Genomic DNA, 20,626 nt, shown 5'->3' on the forward strand with positions numbered 1-20,626 from the left:
AAAATTAGAGATACCAAGGGAAATTTTCATGCAAAGATGGGAAAAATAAAGGACAGATATGGTATGGACCTAACAGAAGCAGAAGATATTAAGAAGAGATGGCAAGAATACACAGAAGAACTATACAAAAAGATCTTCACAACCCAGATAACCATGATGGTGTGATCACTCACCTAGAGCCAGACATCCTGGAATGAGAAGTCAAGTGGGCTTGAGGAAGCATCACTACTACAAAGCAGGTGGAGGTGATGGAATTCCAGTTGAGTTATTTCAAATCCTAAAAGATGATGCTGTGAAAGTGCTGCACTCAATATAGCAGCAAATTTGAAAAACTCAACAGTGGCCACAGGACTGGAAAAGGTCAGTTTTCATTGCAATCCCTAAGAAAGGCAATCCCAAAGAATGTTTAAACTACTACACAATTGCACTCATCTCACACACTAGTAAAGTAATGCTCAAAATTCTCCAAGCCAGGCTTCAACAGTATATGAACTGTGAACTTCCAGATGTTCAAGCTGGATTTAGAAAAGGCAGAGAAACCAGAGATCAAATTGCCAACATCCGTTGGACCGTTGAAAAAGCAAGAGAGTTCCAGAAAAACATCTACTCCTGCTTTACTGACTATGCAAAAGCCTTTGACTGTGTGGATCCCAACAAACTGGAAAATTCTTCAAGAGATGGAAATACCAGCCTACCTGACCTGCCTCCTGAGAAATCTGTATGCAGGTCAAGAAGCAAGTTAGAACTGGACATGGAACAACAGACTGGTTCCAGATCGGGAAAGGAGTATGTCAAGGCTGTATATCGTCACCCTGCTGATTTAACTTCTATGCAGAGTACATCATGGGGAATGCCGGGCTGGATGAAGTACAAGCTGAAATCAAGATTTCTGGGAGAAATATCAATAACCTCAGCTATGCAGATGACACCACCCTTGTGGCAGAAAGTGAAGAGGAACTAAAGAGCCTCTTGATGAAAGTGAAAGAGGAGAGTGAAAAGGTTGGCTTAAAACCCAATATTCAGAAAACTAAGTTCATGGCATCTGATCCCATCTATTCATGGCAAATAGAGGGGAAAACAGTGGAAACAGTGACAGACTTTTGGTGGGGTGGGGGGGGGGGTGGCGCTCCAAAATCACTGCAGATGGTGACTGCAGCCATGAAATTAAAAGAAGAAAAGTTATGACCAGCCTAGACAGCATATTAAAAAGCAGAGACATTACTTTGCCAACAAAGGTCCATTTAATCAAAGCTATGGTTTTTCCAGTAGTCGTGTATGGATGTGAGAGTTGGACTTTAAAGAAAGCCAAGTGGTAAAGAATTGATGCTTTTGAACTGTGCTGTTGGAGAAGAATCTTGAGCATCCCTTGGACATCAAGGAGATCCAACCAGTCAGTCCTAAAAGATAGCAGTCCTAAATATTCACTGGAAGGACTGATGCTGAAGCTGAAACTCCAGTACTTTGGCCACCTGATGTGAAGAACTGACTCATTGGAAAAGACCCTGAAGCTGGGAAAGATTGAAGGTGGGAGGAGAAGCGGATGACAGAGGATAAGATGGTTCGATGCCATCACTGACTCAATGGACATGAGTTTGAGTAAACTCCAGGAGCTGGTGATGGACAGGGAGGCCTGGCGTGCTGCAGTCCATGGAGTTGCAAAACAGTAGGACTTGACTGAGTGACTGAACTGAACTGATGTCAGTACCTCTTTCATTTTTATGACTGAATATTAATCAGTTGTATGGACAGACCACACGTTGCTTACCCATTCAGCAGTTAATGGACATTTATTTCCAGTTTTTTGTTAATATAAACAATGCTGGTTTGGACATTCACATATTAGTAATTGTATGGAGGTACGTTTTCATTTTTCATAAATAGAAGTGGATTTGCTGGGCCATATGTGAATTTGCATTTAACTTTTTTTTAAATGTCAAACTGTTTTTCAATGTGGCTATATAACTTCACATTCTCACAAGTAAGGGTTCTAATTTCTCTATATCCTCAATAACAGTTATCATCTATATATTTTTTCAAATTTATTTATTTTTTAATTGAAGGATAATTGCTTTACAGAATTTTGCTGTTTTCTGTCACACATCGAATGAATCAGCCATAGGTGTACATATGTCCCCTCCCTCTATGTTTTTTATTCTAACCACCTCCATAGATGTGAAGTAGTTTTTCATCATGGTTTTGATTTGCATTTTCCCAATGGCTAATGATACTGAGCATCTTTCATGCACTTATTGGCCACTGGTATTTTTCTTATTGGACAAATATTATTCAAATCCTTTATCCATTTTTTATTGTTGGATTATAAGAGTCTTTAATATATTCTGGATATGAATCCCTTGTCAGATACATGATTGCAAACATTTTCCAGCATTCTATGAGTTGCCTCTCTTTTCACTTTCTCAGTGGTGTCCTTTGAAGCACAAAGTTTTTGTTTATTTTTTGGCCATACCACAAAGCATGTAGGACCTTAGTTCCCCAACCAGGGATTGAACTCTCACCCCTTGCAGTGGACGTGCAGCAAAGATTTATTCCTGGGACTTCCCTGGTGATCCAGGGTCTAAGAATCTGCCTTCTGGGATGCAGAGGATGTGGGTTTGACCCCTGGTCAGGGAACTAAGATCCCATGTACCATGGGGCAACTAAGCCTGAGAGCCGCAGCTACTGAGCCACAGAACCTGCACAGCCACAGCTAGAGAGAAGCCTGTGAGCCGCAACCAAGACTCTATGCGGCCAAATTAATTAATTTAAAAAATATTTATTCCTGTTTTCTTCAAAGAGATGTATAGTTTTGACTCTTACACGATCAATTTTGTGTATGGTCAAGACAGAGATACAACTTCATTATTTTGCATGTGGATATTCAGTTATTCTAGCATCGTTTGTTAAGAAGACTATTCTTTACCCGTTGAATTGTTTTGGTACCCTTGTCAAAACTCAATTTTAACTATAAAAGCAGGCTTTGTTTCTGAATTCTCAACTCTATTTCACTGATCTATATGTCTGTTACAAGTCAGTACCACACTTTCTGTGTAGAAAGTTTGGAAATGTGAAAGTGTGAGTTCTCTGACTTTCTTTTTCAAATTTGTTTTGGTTATTGGGATCCCTTGCATTTCCACAAGAATTCTGAGATCAACTTGTCAATTTCTGCAGGGAGAAAAAAAAACAGTTGGGATTTTAATGGGTGTTGCATTGACTCTAGATTATTTTGGGGAATATTGCCATCTTAACATTATTATCTTCTAATCCATGAACATAGGATGTTTTTCCAATGTTTTAGGTCTTCATTAATTTCTTTCAATGATGTTTTATAGTTTTCAGAATACAAGATTTGCCCTTCTTTTGTTAAATGTATCTTAAATATTCTATTATTTTTGATGCTATGTAAGTGTTTCCCTTATTCCGTTTTCTGATTGTTCGTTACAAGTGCAGAAAAATGCTGTTGTTCAGTCACTAAAGTTGTGTCTGACTCTTCGCGACCCCATGGACTGCAACACGCCAGGCTTCCCTGTCCTTCACTATCTCCTACAGTTTGCTCAAACTCATGTCCATTGAGTCAGCGATGTCATCTAACCATCTCATGCAGAGAAATACACTTTATTTTTATACTGATCTTATACCCTGCAACTTTGCTGAACCCGTTGTTTGGTTTTAACAACTGATTGGTGAATTCCTTAGGATACCCTATATGTAAGATCAGATCACGTCTTCTACTTTTTCGTCTCCCATCTGGATTCCTTTGATCTCATTTTATTCCATAATTGCCTGATAGAACCTCCATTACAATTTTGGACAGAAGTAGCAAGCATGGACATCTTTGTCTACTTCTTGGTTTTAGGAAGAAAACGTTCCCTTTTCTTTCTGGCTGTGCTGGGTCTTTGTTGCTACGCTTGGGCTCTCTCTGGTTGCAGCGAGGGGTTCTCATCATGGAGGCTTCTCTTGATGCAGGGCATGGGCTCCAGGCGTGGGCTTCAGTAACTGTGCTACACGGGCTTAACTGCTCTTCAGGATGTGGGATCTTCCAGGATAGAGGGTCAGAACATGTCCCCTGCATTTGCAGGCAGATTCTTAACCACTGAACCATCAGAGAAGTCCTGCAAACATTCACTTTTAAATATGAAGTTAGCTGTGGGTTCTGTACACATTCTTCATCAACATTGAGGAAGTTTCCTTTTATTCTTGGTTAGTTATGTTGTGTTTTTATCATGAAAGGGTGTGAGATTTTGCTAAACACTTATTTCGCAACAATTGAGATGGTTATGCGAGGTTTTCCCACACTTCTACAGTTGAGATATAATTTGCATAGCATAAAACCCACATTTAAAGTGGCTTTTAGTATACTTACAAAGTTAGGTAATCATCACTATCTAATTCCTAAACATTTTCATCACCCGCCCCCCCAAAATCTCATACTTTCCACTTTCCCTTTTCCTAAGTCCTTGGCAACCACCATCTTCTTCCTGTCTCTATGGATGTGGCACTTATCAGTACTTCATTTCTTTTTATTGTTGAATAATATTCACTATATAGAAATATCACATTTTGCTTACCTATTCATTAGTTGATGGGCATTTGGTTGTTTCCACTGTTTGACTATTATGATTAATGCTACCATGCACATTCATGTGCAAGGTGTTTTGTGAACATATGTTTTCAATTCTCTCAGATATTAAGAGGAGAATTGCTGGCTCATATAGTAACTATATGCTTAACTTTTTGAGGAACTGCCAGACTGTTTTCCAAAGTAGCTGCACCATTTTACATTCCTACTGACCATACACGGGCTTCCCAGGTGGCACTAGAACCTGCCTGCCAACGCAGGAGCTTCAGAGACACATAGACATCCCTGGCTTGGGAAGATCCCCTGGAGAAGGAAATGGCAACCCACTCCAGTATTCTTGCCTGGGAAATCCCATGGACGGAGGAGCCTGCCGGGCTACAGTCCACGGGATCACAAAAAGTCAGACACGACTAAAGTGACTGAGCACATACACCCTACCATATATGAATGCTCCAATGCGCCAGTTTTTCTACATCCTCATTAAGTCATGTGGTTTTTGTTATTTACTCTGTTTATATGATATATTACACGTATTCATTTTCTTTTTTTTTTCTGAATTGAAACTTTTTATTTTACATTGGAGTACAGTTGATTGGCAATGCTGTGATAGTTTCAGGGGTAGAGCAAAGTGATTCATATACACATATGCATGCATCTCTTCTTTTTCTAATTCTTTCCACATTTAGGTTGTTGGGTACTATTGAGCAGAGTTCCCTGTGCTATGAATTCCCAGGTGGTTCAGGGGTATGTAGCACCCTATACTATACAGTAGGTCCTTGTCAGTTATCCGTTTTAAATATAGCAATGCATTCTCTCAATTCCAAACTCCCTAACTATCCCTCCCCCTAAATCTTCTTCCTTGTAAACCATAAATTCATTCTCTAAGTCTGACGTCAAACCAACTTTGCATTCATGGGATAAATCACACTTCACCTTGTTGTATACTCCTTTTTATATGTTGCTGGATCTGATTTGTTAATTCTTTAAAGGATTTTTATGTCCATATTCATAACAGATATTCATGTATTTTTAAAGGGATGATGGTGGGTGTCAAATTGCCATGGTATTTCAATTACATCGAATACCTTTAAAAGAGTCACGTAAGAGTTTACTTCCAAACGTCAATATTTACAATACCAGAAAATACATCTTTTATAAGGATTCAAGTCCATGATGAAAATCTCAGCTGTAGTTTTTGAAACATGTGAGGAGGCATACAATTTGTGAAAATTATTTTAGAAGGTGTCGCCATGGAGATGGCAGGAAGATCCCTGTTGTAGTCACTCCAAGGGGCCATTGGAAGTTTCTGAGGACAACGTGTGATCTTTTAGTATTTTATGAATCACTATTTGGCAAAAGGGTGGGAACAGGAGGCTGGTGAGGGGTCACAGCTGTAAATCCAGGCTATATGGTGGCTTGGATTAGAGTGGGAGCTGCAGAAGTGGTGAGAAGTGATTAAATTTTAAATCGATGTGGATGATACAGGCAAGAGGATTTGCTACGGAATCTGATCTACCATGTGGAGAGAGAGAGGGAGAGAGAATCAAGGATAATTCCAGCGACAGCATTTGGAGCTGATCAACTCATCTACCTATTTCTAAACTCAACCCTAAAATGAATTTGATAACACGTTTTGGTTCATGTTGCTGCTGTGGGGTTTAAAGGAGGTTTACACACTCCTGAACTATAAAAGATGTAGCACCAGACCTCCAGAACAAATTTTAGTTATTGTATTGGCTATCCCTCTTTGAAGCAGATCTTCATCTTATCACTGATGTTTTAAGGGTTTTCAGTGTTCTGTCTTTTGTTTTTACACGAAACACTATCTTTTACACAGGGCAGGAGACCTTAGAGGGAGACCTTTGCAGTCTTGGCTTATATTCCAGTGTCTGGAACATGTAGTACTTAAATATTTGTTAAGTATCTTCTTGACAAATCTCACTGATATAATGTTTCTACAAATCTATATCCCTCGGTCTCCCCATTACTTCAGGTTCCAAATTTTTTAGCCTGACTATGAGCCCCCGTTTTCCTCTCTTCCTCCCTTACTGTTCCCCAGGCCCCCGTGATCCATACATGCAGGTGTCAATAACAGGATAAAAATGTACACCCTTTCAAAGGCATGTTCAATGTTGTTTTTTTTTGTACACAGATGAAAATGAGTCTGTGACATGAATGTGTGACTGATACACACTTCTGGGCAATTTTGTTTTACTTTTCTCATTGTAAATGAACCTGTTAATACCTACATTGGTGCCTTTCAATTTTTTTTTTTCAAACTTTTTTTTAATTGGAGCCCTCATTTACATATGTTTTACATTATGATCAGAACATAGCACATATGGAATACACACACAAACAAAATAAAAAATCATGAAATGACACATTTTTACTACTAGTGGTGCTAATATTTTAAGTTTTACTTTAGTTCATATTTACAAAATAACAGTTATGGCTCATTGCATGTCTTTCATGATCTTCTCTGGGGTTTTGACCCACAGTTTAAAAAAAAGATTGTGTTGGCGTGCTAAATGAGATAATGTATGTAAAGGGTTTGGCCCAGAGGAAGGCTCTGGAAGTGTTAAGGTAAAGGAGCCTACAAAGTGAAGTAATGGGCAAGGATGTGTCAATTCTAATGGCAAGTGGGGAAGAGGAAAACTGAAGGATGAGTGAATGAAATATCAACAGTGAAAAAAATCCCAGTGCCACTTGGAGCTTTTTAGTGCCCATCTTTGTTCGGCCAGTTGCTTCTTGGGGCTCTCAAATCAAACGTCCGGCTCTGTGTGTTAAATATCTCTTCCCTAGAACTAGTTCCCATTACCGACCACCACCCACCCCACCACCCACCTCCCGCTCTTATCTCACTGTATCCTATTACCCTGTTACTTCCTTCACAGAACCAAGCTTACCTGAAATTAATGATCTATTTGCATGTTTATTGTCTACTGTAACCCTTCCATTTTGAGGATAGGAGTCTTGTCTATCTTGCTAAACTGCATCCCTGATACAGTGCCTACCAGACATGCAATAGTTCTTGAATGAATGAGTGACCACAAGGAAAGGAGCCAGAGAGTTTTTTAATCAAATATAAAAGTAGTCAATGCCTTACAGATTCTTTTTTTTTTTAAGTTCCAGAACACTCATTTTACGATTTATGAAAATTGGATGACATGAGAAAAAAATAACCAAGGGAGAAATGTGTACTTAAAGGGCTCGTCGCCGTTCAGCCGCTCAGTCGTATCCGACTCTCGGAGATGCCAAGGACCGCAGCACGCCAGGCTTATTTAAGCAATGAAAGAACCAAGCAGGAAACTAGGAATAGTACACACACGAATGAATGAACTTTCCCGGACAGGCTGCAGTTCCTCCCCAGGACAGGAGGCGGCGCTAGTGTCACGCCAACTCAGCCGCCGACAACTCTTGGTCCTTCTGGCTGACCGTCCAACGCCAGTGCCCGAGAACCGTGAGGGAAGTAGCCAATAGAAAACCGTCTTAGTTACAGGGTCTGGCCGAAACGTCCAATGAGCGTAGCGGGTCTAGTCAAGGGGCGGTGCCAAAAAGAGGGGCGGAGGGAAGCGGTTAGAGGTGGGAGTTGGCGCTGCGGGCCGGGCAGGGACCGTGGAGCTGAGATGCGGACGGGGCCGCGCCGGTGACCGGAGCTGCCGCCCGACATGAACTCGCTGGAGCAGGCGGAAGGTAGGGTGCGCCTCCTGGGCCCTTCGCTAACTCCTCCACGGAAGCTCGCGGGGCTCTGGAGGCGCCGGAATCGTGGAAACCTGGTCGGGAGAGAGGAGGCCGCGAAGGATGGACTGACGGGGCCCGGAGCTGGGGGCGCGGGGGCCGGCCCAGGGGCCAAGGGGCGGCCGGACACGGCCTGGCGCTGCTTCCGGCGCGCGTGGCATCCGCCGCCGCTGGAGAGGCGCTGCGTCAGCTCCCCCAATTCCTGCCGCGTGGACCAGGGAGCTTCTCGCCCGGTTATTTCTATTTCTTACTTGTTAGCAAACCTTGTAGGGCGCTAACTCACTTTATTTTTTTTCTAGTAGTCGATAAGACTTGTATCCCTAATTTCTGCCTTGGTTTTTGGTAACTGCCGGGGTAAGGGAGTGCCTCTTGGTCTCCTTTTTAAAGTTTGAAAAGTGCAACTGAAAATGATACCTTACCTTGCTCATTCAGAGGAAACACCTTGAACGCCCCAATCTTGTACAACCAGGCGTCGGCGCTCCAGAAGTGCCACATAGATCATCTGTAAGCTCTTGGGCGGCTGGAAAGGGGAGCGTCTTTCCATTACCCATCCGTTAGCTGATCAGAAGTCCAGTAAGAACAGACTGAAAGCGTAGCTGTTAATTAAACATAAGTGTATCGAGACTTTGGCCCGAGGTAAGATATTGTCCTAATACGGAGTTCTTGATTCCAACAGAGTTAAAACTCGACTTGATTTTGATCCTTTACTTGCAACCCCAAATTTCTAGCTTTTGGCGTCGACTGAGGCTGCTACTGATTTTCCACATACCATTTTACGAGGAACTAGCTAGTTTTCTTATATATGAAATTGGAACTAAAGAAACCTAGTGTTTATCAAGGGCGTAAAGCTGTCATAGTAAAGAACTGGACAGTGCAGTGATACATGTGAGTTGGTGTGCAAGACCTGAAGCAGTTAAGAGTATTTTAAATTCATCGTAATAGATTCAGATTACTAAGAGTAGCTAATTTCAAAATTGAAATCTTTTTACGTAGATCTCAAGGCTTTCGAGAGGAGACTTACTGAATATATTCATTGCTTGCAACCTGCCACTGGACGTTGGAGAAGTAAGTGCTTGGACTTTTTTTTTTTTAAGGGAAAATAAGCTGACAGTTGATACTTTTATTCTGCCTAGCAGTGATTTGCTTTCACGTAAAACTTTTTGATTAACAAATGCTTGCTTAAAAAAAAAAACCAAACAAATGCTTGCTTTATTAAACCATAAGGTTCCCTTCTGTTTTGACAGTTTTAGGTCTATTTAATATTGTAAATGACGGCATTTTAAAGAAATTTTAAGAAAAGAAACTGACAACACTGAAAGGATAGTCGTATTTTGTGTGGTTGACTTTTTATTTTTATTTTAAAATACGTATATTTTGTTAGACATATATGAGAAATCTGGTTACCAGAACACGTAATAAAAATGTCAGTAGTCTGTTTAGCAGTTTTACAATTTTGCCTAGAAACTATTGAAGTAAAGTTTGTTGAAGGAAGTGATATTCAACAATACTGTAAAATATGACTTGAAAGAATTGTAGTTACTGCCCCATGGAAATATATAGGAAATAGGAAACATAGACAAATATATAAATGATAAGATCAATAAGCAGAATACTTTGTTAACTTAAGTTGGGAATCTTAATTTCTTGGCTGTTCATTGCTGAAGTTTAATTTTTTCCAAGAAGAGTGAAAAGTGAAAATGGCTCAGTCGTGTCCGACTCTTTGCAACCCCATGGCCTCTATTATAGTCCATGGAATTCTCCAGGCCAGAATACTGGAGTGGGTAGCCTTTCCCTTCTCCAGGGGATCTTCCCAACCCTGGGATCGCACCCAGGTCTCCCGCACTGCAGGTAGATTCTTGACCTGTTGAGCCACAAGGGAAGCCCACGAAGGACATACTTTATTTTGAAGTACGATTCAGTTGGTGGGACCGAACTGAAGAGGACTGTTGAAGTCAGGGGTCTTTTCCTGTGTCAAGTTTTTTTGTGTCATTTTTATTAAATCTATTTGCAAAGTGCTGAACATATGTTACAGGAATTCTGATTGGTCAGAATTCACAAGTAGTAATGATTTTTCTCAAGCTCTCCAGTTTACCTAGGAATTATCCTGAAAACCTTATTTCACTGTTACTTGGGAATATTTTTAAATGTATAGGATTATAAAATGTAATATAATGAATACACTTTTTCTCTGGTTCACAGTCTCAGTGCTTCCATATAAATGACTTCAGCTTGTTTAGTATACCCATGTCCTGCCTGGTGGGTTTGATTATGATTTTGCTTCATTTAAAAAAAAGAAAAATCAGTATACTTTAGTATATTTCTTATTGGAAATATAGAAATGGAAATAAAAAAACTGAGTTTAATCTGTTCTGAGCTGAGAGCATAAATTTGAAATTTTGAGTATTATTAAATAACTAAAATGAGATTGTTTTTCTATGATTTGCCTCTTCTAAACATGCATCACCAGAAGTTCTAGATAATTAAGGTTTCGCAATATTTCTGTTGCTCTTTGAAGCTTGATTTGTAAATTTTAGAAATGTTTGCATCCCAATGAAAGAAACTGTCTCGGCCCCCAGAATAGTATTTTAGTAATACTATTTATTCTCAAGTTTTACTTATGCTCCCTTTAGAATTTCTAAAATAATTCTACCTTAATGGGGAGAAAGAATCTAACTGGTACTGTCAGTAATTTCTACCCCAACTTTCCTTAAGTCCCTTAAAGAAAATCTGATACTGATTGGTGTGCTCCACACTCCTAACACTGACCTTTGTTTAATTCAACAACAGGCGGTTGTCTGCAAGGCAAAATTCTTTAGTCCGAGTTCTCAGTGCATTCATAAAAGAGTCTTTGTTTGGTTTGTTTACATTAAAAAATGAGGTTTTGGTGGGGAGTGTTTTTTGTTTTGAATTTACAAAATCTGCAGAAAGCATAAAACACATAACAGAAATTTACATTAAAGTTTTACCACCTTGGTTCTTACTGCTTTTAATTTCATAAATCTATAGAAATACTGACTAAAGAATTCAGGGGGACTGTATCCGCCTCAGTTACTGAGGTTCACATTGTTTTAGAGGATTCCCCAAGGTCTTGTGGCAAGTTTCCCTAATTCCTGAGTGGAGTACATTTTCCATTTAATGAAGTGCTGCATCCTCTGGCTGTTGTTTATTAAGAACTGGTAGTAGTATCATATTAATGGCTTGTTTCCTTACTAATTTCGTATTTATCTTTCATCAGTGCTTCTTATAGTGGTATCTGTCTGTACAGCTACTGGTGCCTGGAACTGGTTAATAGATCCTGAGACACAAAAGGTAGAAGTTTTGATTTAAAATCTTTCATAGATTAAGTGAGACAATGGCTATAGCAGTGCTTTGTTTTTTGTAAAGTATTAATCAGATGCTACCTATTAGTACTAGTAGTGATATTAATCATGTTTAAAATATACCTTATATTAATTTGCTTGAAAAAAACTTTGGCTGGCTATTGCAGGTCAAGTATCTTTGCAGAGAAAAAGGTTTAAGAAATACTACTTATATTACTTTTTACTTCTGAACTTGTATGCAGTTGTTATGTATCTCACTATTACATATTTCAGTGTAAACACTCTGTTTTGTTTTGTTCATTTAGTGTCATCAGTACCAACTTTTAAAAACTACCCAGCAACATTTTCTTTCATGAGTTACTTTTGTCAATGCCTTTCCTCACCCCTTAAAGCATTTGAGACAACTGCAGTAAGCATTATGATTAAAGAGTAGATATAAGTGTAATAAGCAGCCAAGACTAGAAAAAAACTGAGTAGGAGGTCAGAACCAGGACGGAAACCAGATCACTAATACCATAGACCATCTGGGCCAGCATAATTGCCAGGGTCTCTGAAGTCACTGCCAGTTCCGTGATTTTCATCATGAAGAGGACACGTGTAAATTCCCTAAGCTATCAAAGCCTTACTTTTTCAACTTCATTTTATCTTTAAAAAAAAAAAGAAAAAAAAATTTTGCCTTAAGTTTAATATAGAGACACTGAGAGATGTCCCATTGGACACTAAGAATATTGCTGTGCCAAATGCAGTAACAGATTTCATAATGTTATTTCTTGAAGCATCCTTCGATGAAACTCAATAGCATGTTTCTGAAATTTCTACCAACTTGTGCCTTAATTTAAAACTTGAGCTTTTCTGTTAGAGGAGGTAATCACCTTCAGTCTCTCAGTGAAGTTTCTTCTCTCCAGTTCAGCTTTCTTTAGGTATTAATGATACTGTAATTTTCACAAAATTAACCTTATTTCACCTTTTAAACTATAACTAGATAAGCTATTTCCACTAGCTTTATTTTAGGTTATATAGAAGAAAAACTTAATAATAAGGCTTTTGTCTAAATGGCAGTTCAGACAACCAAGGGGTTATTTACCATGTAATCTCTCTGACTTTATCCACTGAGGTGGAAATACAAAAGAATAGGAGCAGGGGAGGTTGGTGATGGGATTTCATGTTAATAGAGGGGGTTTTTGTAATGGATAAGAAACCCGCCTGTGTGTCCCTTTATAGTTGGTACTCATCCTTAGGGGAAGAGTGAAGGAGGCTGGCAAGAAAAAGGTCTATCTTGGGAAATGAATCTGACTTCTAATTGGGAAAAATGTAAGCTGACTTCAGCTAGTTGACATCTTAATAAAACATAGAATTAAATGTAATGTGAAATAGGCTCAAAATTCTGTAGTTAATGTGATTCTCTAAATTAGGTGAGAATGTAACTATTAGCCTAAACGCCAGCTCTGTATTTCAATATTTAATAACTTCCAACCTGACAAGAGTTAATAAACAGCGACTGTGTCTGTAAGAAGAGCTGCAAGGTTGAAAGCCAGTGACTTGCTGGAGGATCACAAGGGGAGAAGGCATGGGGCAAACTGGAAAGTACATGAATGCCTAAACTAGAGGAGGAAATTGTTACTTGGATGCAGTTGATATTGCCATGGAGGAAAGAAGGTGGATACTGACCTAATTAAAATTAAAGCACTGTATATGCTAATATTATGCAGGGCTCATAAAACACAGCTGGCCTGTGGGAATTGAACTGTCCTCAAGGGTTTAAGAAGACATTACTCTGGAATATTAATCTTTCTTCAAGATCTCATCCTTCTGGGAGCTTTCTCCTTCCTGATGTTTTCAACCTGTCATCTCTTCATTTGACAAATTTATTTAAGCAGTACCGTGCTAGGCCACTGTTCTCCCCTAAGTTTATTGTCTGTCTTGAAACATGCACACATACCTTAGTATCAGAGTGGGGCCCAGACGCCCTGAGTTTGATTCTGTTGCTCCCGTTTAGTTTCTAGTCCACCTGATTTCTTTTTCTAGAGTCTGGATACTTGTCTTTTCCATCTGCATTCTGATTCCCAGTAGTCTGGCTTCAGTGCCTACACTTGTTCCGATTCTGGATCCTGTTCCCTTGTCCTTCTACATAGTCTCAGAATTGTGGATGGTTCTGTTTTTTTCCTACCATCTGATTATGCTCATATCTGAAATTAGCCCTTTGCTTCTCTTGAACTCTAGTTTTTTATGGATAGCTACTAATTATTCTCTCCTACTGAAATGTCCTGTGGCCATCTAAATCTAGTAGCTTCAAAACCAAACTCGTGTTTTGTCTCTTTCAGAAAGAAAGGGTGATGCTGGAACTGAGTCTTGTAGGATATGTAGGAGCTAGCCAGGTGAAGAGAGAAAAGGAAAAGGAGAGTAGTTAGACTGAGACCAGGTTGTGTGCAGTTTGCTCACTTCTGCATTTTAACAGGGAGGGTAACTAGATCATGTCTGACTTGTGTCTTCATTGAGATTAGGGGCTTCATCTCCGTTCATGCAGCAATGTTTATTGAGCACCTGTATTTGCCTGGGTGGTTGCTCAAGTCATGTGCACCCCTTTGCGACCCTTTGGACTGTAGCCCACCAGGCTCCTCTGTCCAGGGGATTTCCCAGGCAAGATTACTGGGGTGAGTTGCCATTTTCCTCCTCCAGGGGCTCTCCCCAGCCCAGCGACTGAACCCCTGTCTCCTGTGTATCCTGCATTGCAGGCAGATTCTTTTCCCACTGAGCTGCTTGGGAAGCCCCTGGGCACCAGTGTTTGCCGAGTCCTATTTTAGGTGTTGGGAAAATAGCGATGCCATGCCCAGGACAGTGTCCCTCCTCTTGGAGAACTTTTTTCTTTTTCTTTTTGGCCATGGCACATGGCATGTGGACTCTTTCCCAACCAGAGATCAAAGCCCCCTTCTCTGGGAGCATGGAGTCTTAACCACTGCACTGCCAGGGAAGTCCATGGAACTCGTAGTCTTATGCTTTTTAAATTACTTCTCACTAGGAAGGGTTCAGTAAATATTGTCAGTAGGGTATTTTTTTAAATTATAGAATTGAATTTGTAATGGTTCAAGCATTTGGAATGAATGGAGGGAATATTACTATATTGTTTTGCTGCATTGAAGATTTAAAACATATATTAATTTGTGTAGCATAGCAACATGAAGAACTGGGATTTGGGAAAGTCTTCAGATTCCCTTTTTTTTTTTTTTGCCCTGCCTCGCAGCTTATGAGATCCCAGTTCCCTCTTGCTCCTTGTTCAGTGGCTAAGTCGTCTCTGACTGGTTGCGATCCCATGGACTGCAGCACGCCAGGCTTCGCTGTCCTTCACTGTCTTCCAGAGTTTGATAGACTCATGTCCATTGAGTGGTGATGCCATCCAACCATCTTACCCTGTTACCCCTTCTCCTCCTGCCCTCCAGTCTTTCCGAACATCTGGGTCTTTACCATTGAGTTGGCTCTTTGCATCAGGTGGTCAAAGTATTGGAGCTTCAGCTCCAGCATCAGTCCTTCCAGTGAATATTCAGGGTTGGTTTCCTTTAAGATTGACTGGATTGATCTCCTTCTTGTCCAGCTGGACCCTCTTGTCCAGCTGACCCTCTGACCAGAAGGTCAGAAGCTGACCTTTTCCAGTACCACAATTCAAAAACATCGATTCTTCTTTATGGTCCAACTCTCACATCCAAACATGATTACGGGAAAAACCATAGCTTTGACTATATGGACCTTTGTCAACAAAGTGATATCTCTGCCTTTGAATACAGTCTAGGTTTGTCATAGCTTTTCTTCCAAGGAGCAGTTCCCTGACTAGGGATCAAACCCAGGCCATGGCAGTGAAAACCCAAAAGCAACCAGGGAACTCACCAAATTCTCATACTTTAGAGAATTAAATGTTACATGTATTCATGCTCAAGTAAAGAAGTAGGAATCAATACTGTTCTAAAATTTTTAACATTTTTATATTTCAAACTCTTCTTTTGACAGGTGTCCTTCTTCACATCATTATGGAACCATCCATTTTTCACCATTAGCTGTATCACTCTAATAGGCTTATTCTTCGCTGGAATTCACAAAAGAGTAGTTGCACCGTCAATGTATCCTTTATCATGAATTGAATTTTATTCTCTGAACTAAACTAAAGCACCTCTCTAGGTGTTGTTAAAAGCTTACTTTTGAAATACAAATTTTCCTTTGACCATATTTATTCAGTATAGCTGCTCGATGTCGAACTGTGTTAGCAGAATACAATATGTCTTGTGATGATGTAAGTATTTTCATTAGAAAACTGTAGACAATGTGTGAACGGACTGAAGTTCTTTGGTTTAAGTAAAACAAGCATTAAAAATAATTTGTCTCAATGGAATTAATAAGGAGAATATTCAATGTAGCATTGATTCAAAGACACTTTTTTTAAAAACACTGTAACATCCTTGAAAATTGGGATACATCTAATAATCAGTGATGTCTCATAGTTAAATTGGTAGAGAGTGTAATCTGTCTTAATGACTTAAAGTCATGATGCATCTTCTAACTGAAGCTTTCTTAGATTCAGTGAAATACAGTGGTTGTTATTAGCCAAAAATGACTCGTTGGGAGTTGGTTTTATAAACTACTGTTATTTATCTCATGCTGTTGTGTATATAGGGTTTTAAATAGAGTAATAGATTAATTGATAGACATATGAACCTGCCGTGTTTTTTAAAAAGTTAATCACATATCAATATGATGAGACTATCTCACAATTTTGATTTTATTTATAAAAAGCATTTTTACCTTCAACTTAAAAAACTAGTTAGTAATACCTGCCCAGTATAGAAAATTAGAATAAAAGGCCAAAAAAATTTTAGGGCAGGAGAACAACTGGATCAGTGAAAGAGAATGATAGAGGATAGTATCCAGGATATTTGAAGACCTATTAAAAATCAATAATAAAAAGACAAATAGTACATTTTTAAAATGGGAAAAGGTTAAGTCATATCACACAAGTGGAAATACAAATGGATAGAGGTGAAGACTGGACAGCCTCGTTTGTCATGGAGGAAGTGCAAAGTTAAACAGTTCATTTATAAATATTACCTGTCAGATTAGTAAAAATTAAATACTTTATAACTCTAGTATTGTGGCGAAATGATGCAGCCACACACTGCTTGTTGGGAATATACATTGATGCAGTGGGTTGCCATTTCTTTCTCCAGGGAATCTTGACCCAGCTATTGAACCCAAAACCCAGGTCTTCTGCATTTTAGGTAGATAACTTTACCGTCTGAGCCACCAGGGAAGCCCCTTTGGAAGGATAGTTTTCATCATTCTTATAAAAGGTAGTATGGACTTGCCTCATGACCTAACCATTCTACTTTTCTTCTCCTACCCTGGTTGGGGGTACCGTCCCACAGGTACACAGGGTTGTTCATTATAACATCCTTAGTAGTGGGGAAAAAAAATGGAAATTATTTTGGTGTCTCAACAAGGGAGTGGTGAGATAGGCTGTGGTAAAGCCATATCATAGGAAATCAGAAGTAAATCTGTAAATACAGACTTGAAAGTATCTAAGATATAATGTTAGGAGCAAAAAGTAAATTGACAAACAATATGCTCAGTTTGGTGCTTTCTTTTAAGTTTTAATTAGGGAAATTTCCAAACACAAGGCAGAGAGAAGAGCTAAGTGAGCTTCAGTTACCCTCACCCAGTGTCCACAGTAAATTAGCTCTTGGCGGTTCTCTGTCAAGTGTGCCCCTGCCCACCTTCCCCGTCATCAGGCTATTTAGGGATGAAACACTTAATTAGCATGTTAGAGGCACCAAATTTTTATTCATATATGTGAATATAAATCCATAAAAAAAACAGTATGTAAGAATTCATGCTAAAACTGTTTTCTTTTGTAAGGGGACTAGAATTTGAGGTAAATGGATGACTTTGGCTTGTCTTGTTTGAACTTTTTATTAAATCCATGGTACTCTTATACAGTGGAATACTGCACATCTTATAATAGCAGGTTAAAAAGGTACAAAACTGCTGAAACATGGGTGAGTTTCAAAAACACAGTGAGCGAAAGAAATAGAGGCAGAGAACACTCACTGTGTGATTCTGTTTATCTCAAGGTCAGAGACAGGCAGGTTCATCTATGGTGAGCGGTTAGGTCAGCTCAGGTTCCACTGGCCTTGGAAACAGGCGTGGAGGAACTTTCTAAGTGGTGGTGGTGGTCTGTAGCTTGCCTTGAGAGGTGGCAACTTGGGTCTATACATTTGTCAAAACCTTAGTAATTTTATATGAATTAACAGTAGAAAAATTAGTATCAAAGTTCTACCAAGATACAAAAGTATTACCAAAAATTAAGTGAAAGTGAGACTTGAGAGGGAGCCAGAATCCTGACAACACTTTTGACCTGAGGATAATAAAATGTGTGTGTGAAAACCACCTAGAACCTTGCAACCAAAGATAATCACCATGTTTTATGTTTTATTGGGTATCTCATGTACTTACAAAAAAAAGATGTTATAATCAAGTTTATGAGTAAAGAACCTCTAAAACAGTGTTTTTTCAGGTTTTTCAGTTCTGCTTCTTTGACCCAATGTTAGTATTTCAGTACAAGGTCTTGGACCTGTTTTTCTTTTTTATTTGCATGATCTCAGTTAATGTCTTCCATTTTGTTTAATTACATAGTGCTCCACTTTAGGGATGCATCTTAATTTCATCCACACTTTACATATTGTATATGTTGTGCGTATTTCATTAGAACTTAAGCTCCATGAGGACAGGAAACTGTCTCGTTCCTTACTGGGTCTCTAACGTCTCTTGAGGCCTGACACGTGATAAGCACTCGGTAAATCCTGTATGAAAGAATAGGACTTAAATGTGCATCCTTACACTTGCATATCTCTTCAGATAACTTCCTAGAAATGAAATTCTTTGGATTATGTGGTATGTACTTTTTTTTTTTTTTGGATAAATATGACACTTGGCCCTACAGAAGAGTTATATCCATGTGTGTTGAATACCAACATGAGTGTCTTATCATTCCAACCTTAGGTTTGCATTTTAACTTGAAGAAATGAAAGTTTTGATATTAGAAAAAGGGAAAAGTTTTTGTTCAGATACACAGTTTTATTTATGTTTTATAGACTCCACTTGGTAAGGAGCATAAATCAGCCTACACAAATCGGGATTTTATTTTATCCAGTGGGTTGTTTGACTTTCATGAAGATTGTATGTGTGTGTTTTAAAGTACTAAAGATTTTAGAAGAAAATTCTACCAACACTTTGAAAGTATTACTATTAATGGCTTAATCTTGACTAAATATAGAGGAGTGTTCTGATGCCTTATAAGGTTTCTAGGAAAGTGGTGTTATTTTTAATAGAACTGTGTATATATATATTTTAACCTTTTTTTCTTTTCATTTTTACAGACAGGAAAACTAATTTTGAAACCTAGGCCTCATGTTCAATGACAATCTACACTCATTGTTTTGGGACTTAAAACAACCTTTCTTCAAAAAGTGATACAGCAAAAAGCCATAAAGGATTCCTTTTACAGTTGGATATGTGACTGTCATAGCAACAACAGACAAGAAATGTGCAATATTTCCCCCAGATTGTCTCCATGATGATGACTCTCATTACCAGTGCTTTGGTACCTTTGGTTATCTGTGTTTCAGTATTAGTGTCACTTTAGTACTTCAGATCCTGCGAAGATCTTTGCAGAAGAAGTATGTATGTAATATGTTACTAAGTTAAACTTAGAAACAGAACCTCATCCAGTTTTTATAATGTATTTTTGCAAACTACTGTAAATAGCCAATCAATGCCAATGTTAAAGAGGAAATGTTATGTGGACATCGTTCTCCTGCACCAGTATTTCAGGAACATCTGCTTGCCATCTCCACAGCTCTTTAAAACCGGCTATTACATATAGCTGTGCCTTTCACTCTATACTCCTCTTTTAATCATAATGCAGGAAAAACATCGGATTGAGCTTAGACTAAGGAAAATTCGTCTCCATTATGTTGTGAGAAATTGTAGATGTTTTGAGAAACAGTTTTTGTTAAACCAGATAGTGAATTTCAGCCACTGTAGTGCTATTTTCCAGGTTCATTGTTTTCATTTAATGCTAAATATACTTTATATTTTTTTAAATGATTTTAAGAACACTCCAAAGGCTTCTGAGTAGACAAATTTAGTTATAAATTACATATTGTCTGGGAATTTGACAGTCATTGTTTTAGATAATTGGATTTTATGCTGTGGTAGACATGCTGTTACACTAGTATTGTGCAGGTGTGATTGGTCATCCACTCCATCGCGGGATCACTTGGGAGCAGTGCCACAAACTAGAGTCTAAAATTCTCACTGTTTAGAGAGTGTTAATGACATACTGTGTATGCATATTAGCCACATGTACTATAATAACCCTTAAGATTAAACTATTGGGATTGCTGTAAATATTTTAAAGAACTGGAGGTGCCTTTTACCTGTTTATTAGAAGATTTTGAAAAGGTTTAAATTATTTCATGAGCAATCTTTTTAATTTCATTTAATGTAAAGCTGAAAATTCAAAGACAGGACAAAAAATTTTTAACAAGGCTGCCATTTATCTTAAATGTGTTCATCTTGGCTTTCACATGTATAAAATTTTATTCTTTGAACTGCAGCAATAAACCCTCTGCTCCTACTAAGTCTTAAGAGGGTATTCTATATATTCTTCATTGTTTTATTTCCTGTAAATTTTGTAGGTAAATATGTGCATAAAAATAAATACTTTATATATACATAGTGATTGGGCTTTTCCTTGGTTTAAGTCTGCAACTGAAAAAAATTTTAAACTTACTGTGTGTCAGATACAAGTTAGTTCCAAATGAGATATTTGACTCTAACTGTAGGTCCAGTAGAGCAAATTTCAAGGGACAGTTGAAGGTACACAGTTTATCAGGCTGTCAGTACTTTTAATGTGTCTTATTCCGTGTGCTCGGTTACTCAGTTGGGT

At 38.6% G+C, this 20,626-nt stretch overlaps 1 protein-coding gene and 1 pseudogene across 1 annotated transcript; both read left to right on the plus strand.

The window, feature by feature from the left end:
* Positions 1-6,645, plus strand: part of LOC136157445 (craniofacial development protein 2-like) — a 91,782-nt pseudogene extending 85,137 nt beyond the window's left edge.
* A 1,126-nt stretch (positions 6,646-7,771) lies between these two features.
* Positions 7,772-20,411, plus strand: CNEP1R1 (CTD nuclear envelope phosphatase 1 regulatory subunit 1). Its single transcript, XM_065925288.1, has 6 exons — positions 7,772-8,272; positions 9,311-9,382; positions 11,553-11,626; positions 15,634-15,743; positions 15,859-15,913; positions 19,053-20,411. Exons 1-6 carry the CDS (start codon positions 8,248-8,250, stop codon positions 19,092-19,094), a joined length of 378 nt encoding a protein of 125 aa, XP_065781360.1. The 5' UTR covers positions 7,772-8,247; the 3' UTR covers positions 19,095-20,411.
* Positions 20,412-20,626: the final 215 nt, after the last annotated feature.

Source organism: Muntiacus reevesi, chromosome 2 (genome assembly GCF_963930625.1).
Source record: "Muntiacus reevesi chromosome 2, mMunRee1.1, whole genome shotgun sequence".
NCBI classification, from domain to species: Eukaryota; Metazoa; Chordata; class Mammalia; order Artiodactyla; family Cervidae; genus Muntiacus; species Muntiacus reevesi.

Excerpts from the sequence above, each read along its gene's own strand:
- CNEP1R1 (XM_065925288.1), top strand. The coding sequence starts at position 8,248 with ATGAACTCGCTGGAGCAGGCGGAAG. Across the intron at positions 9,383-11,552 it reads TGCCACTGGACGTTGGAGAA|TGCTTCTTATAGTGGTATCT; the intron begins GTAAGTGCTTGG and ends ATCTTTCATCAG. Across the intron at positions 11,627-15,633 it reads TAGATCCTGAGACACAAAAG|GTGTCCTTCTTCACATCATT; the intron begins GTAGAAGTTTTG and ends TTCTTTTGACAG.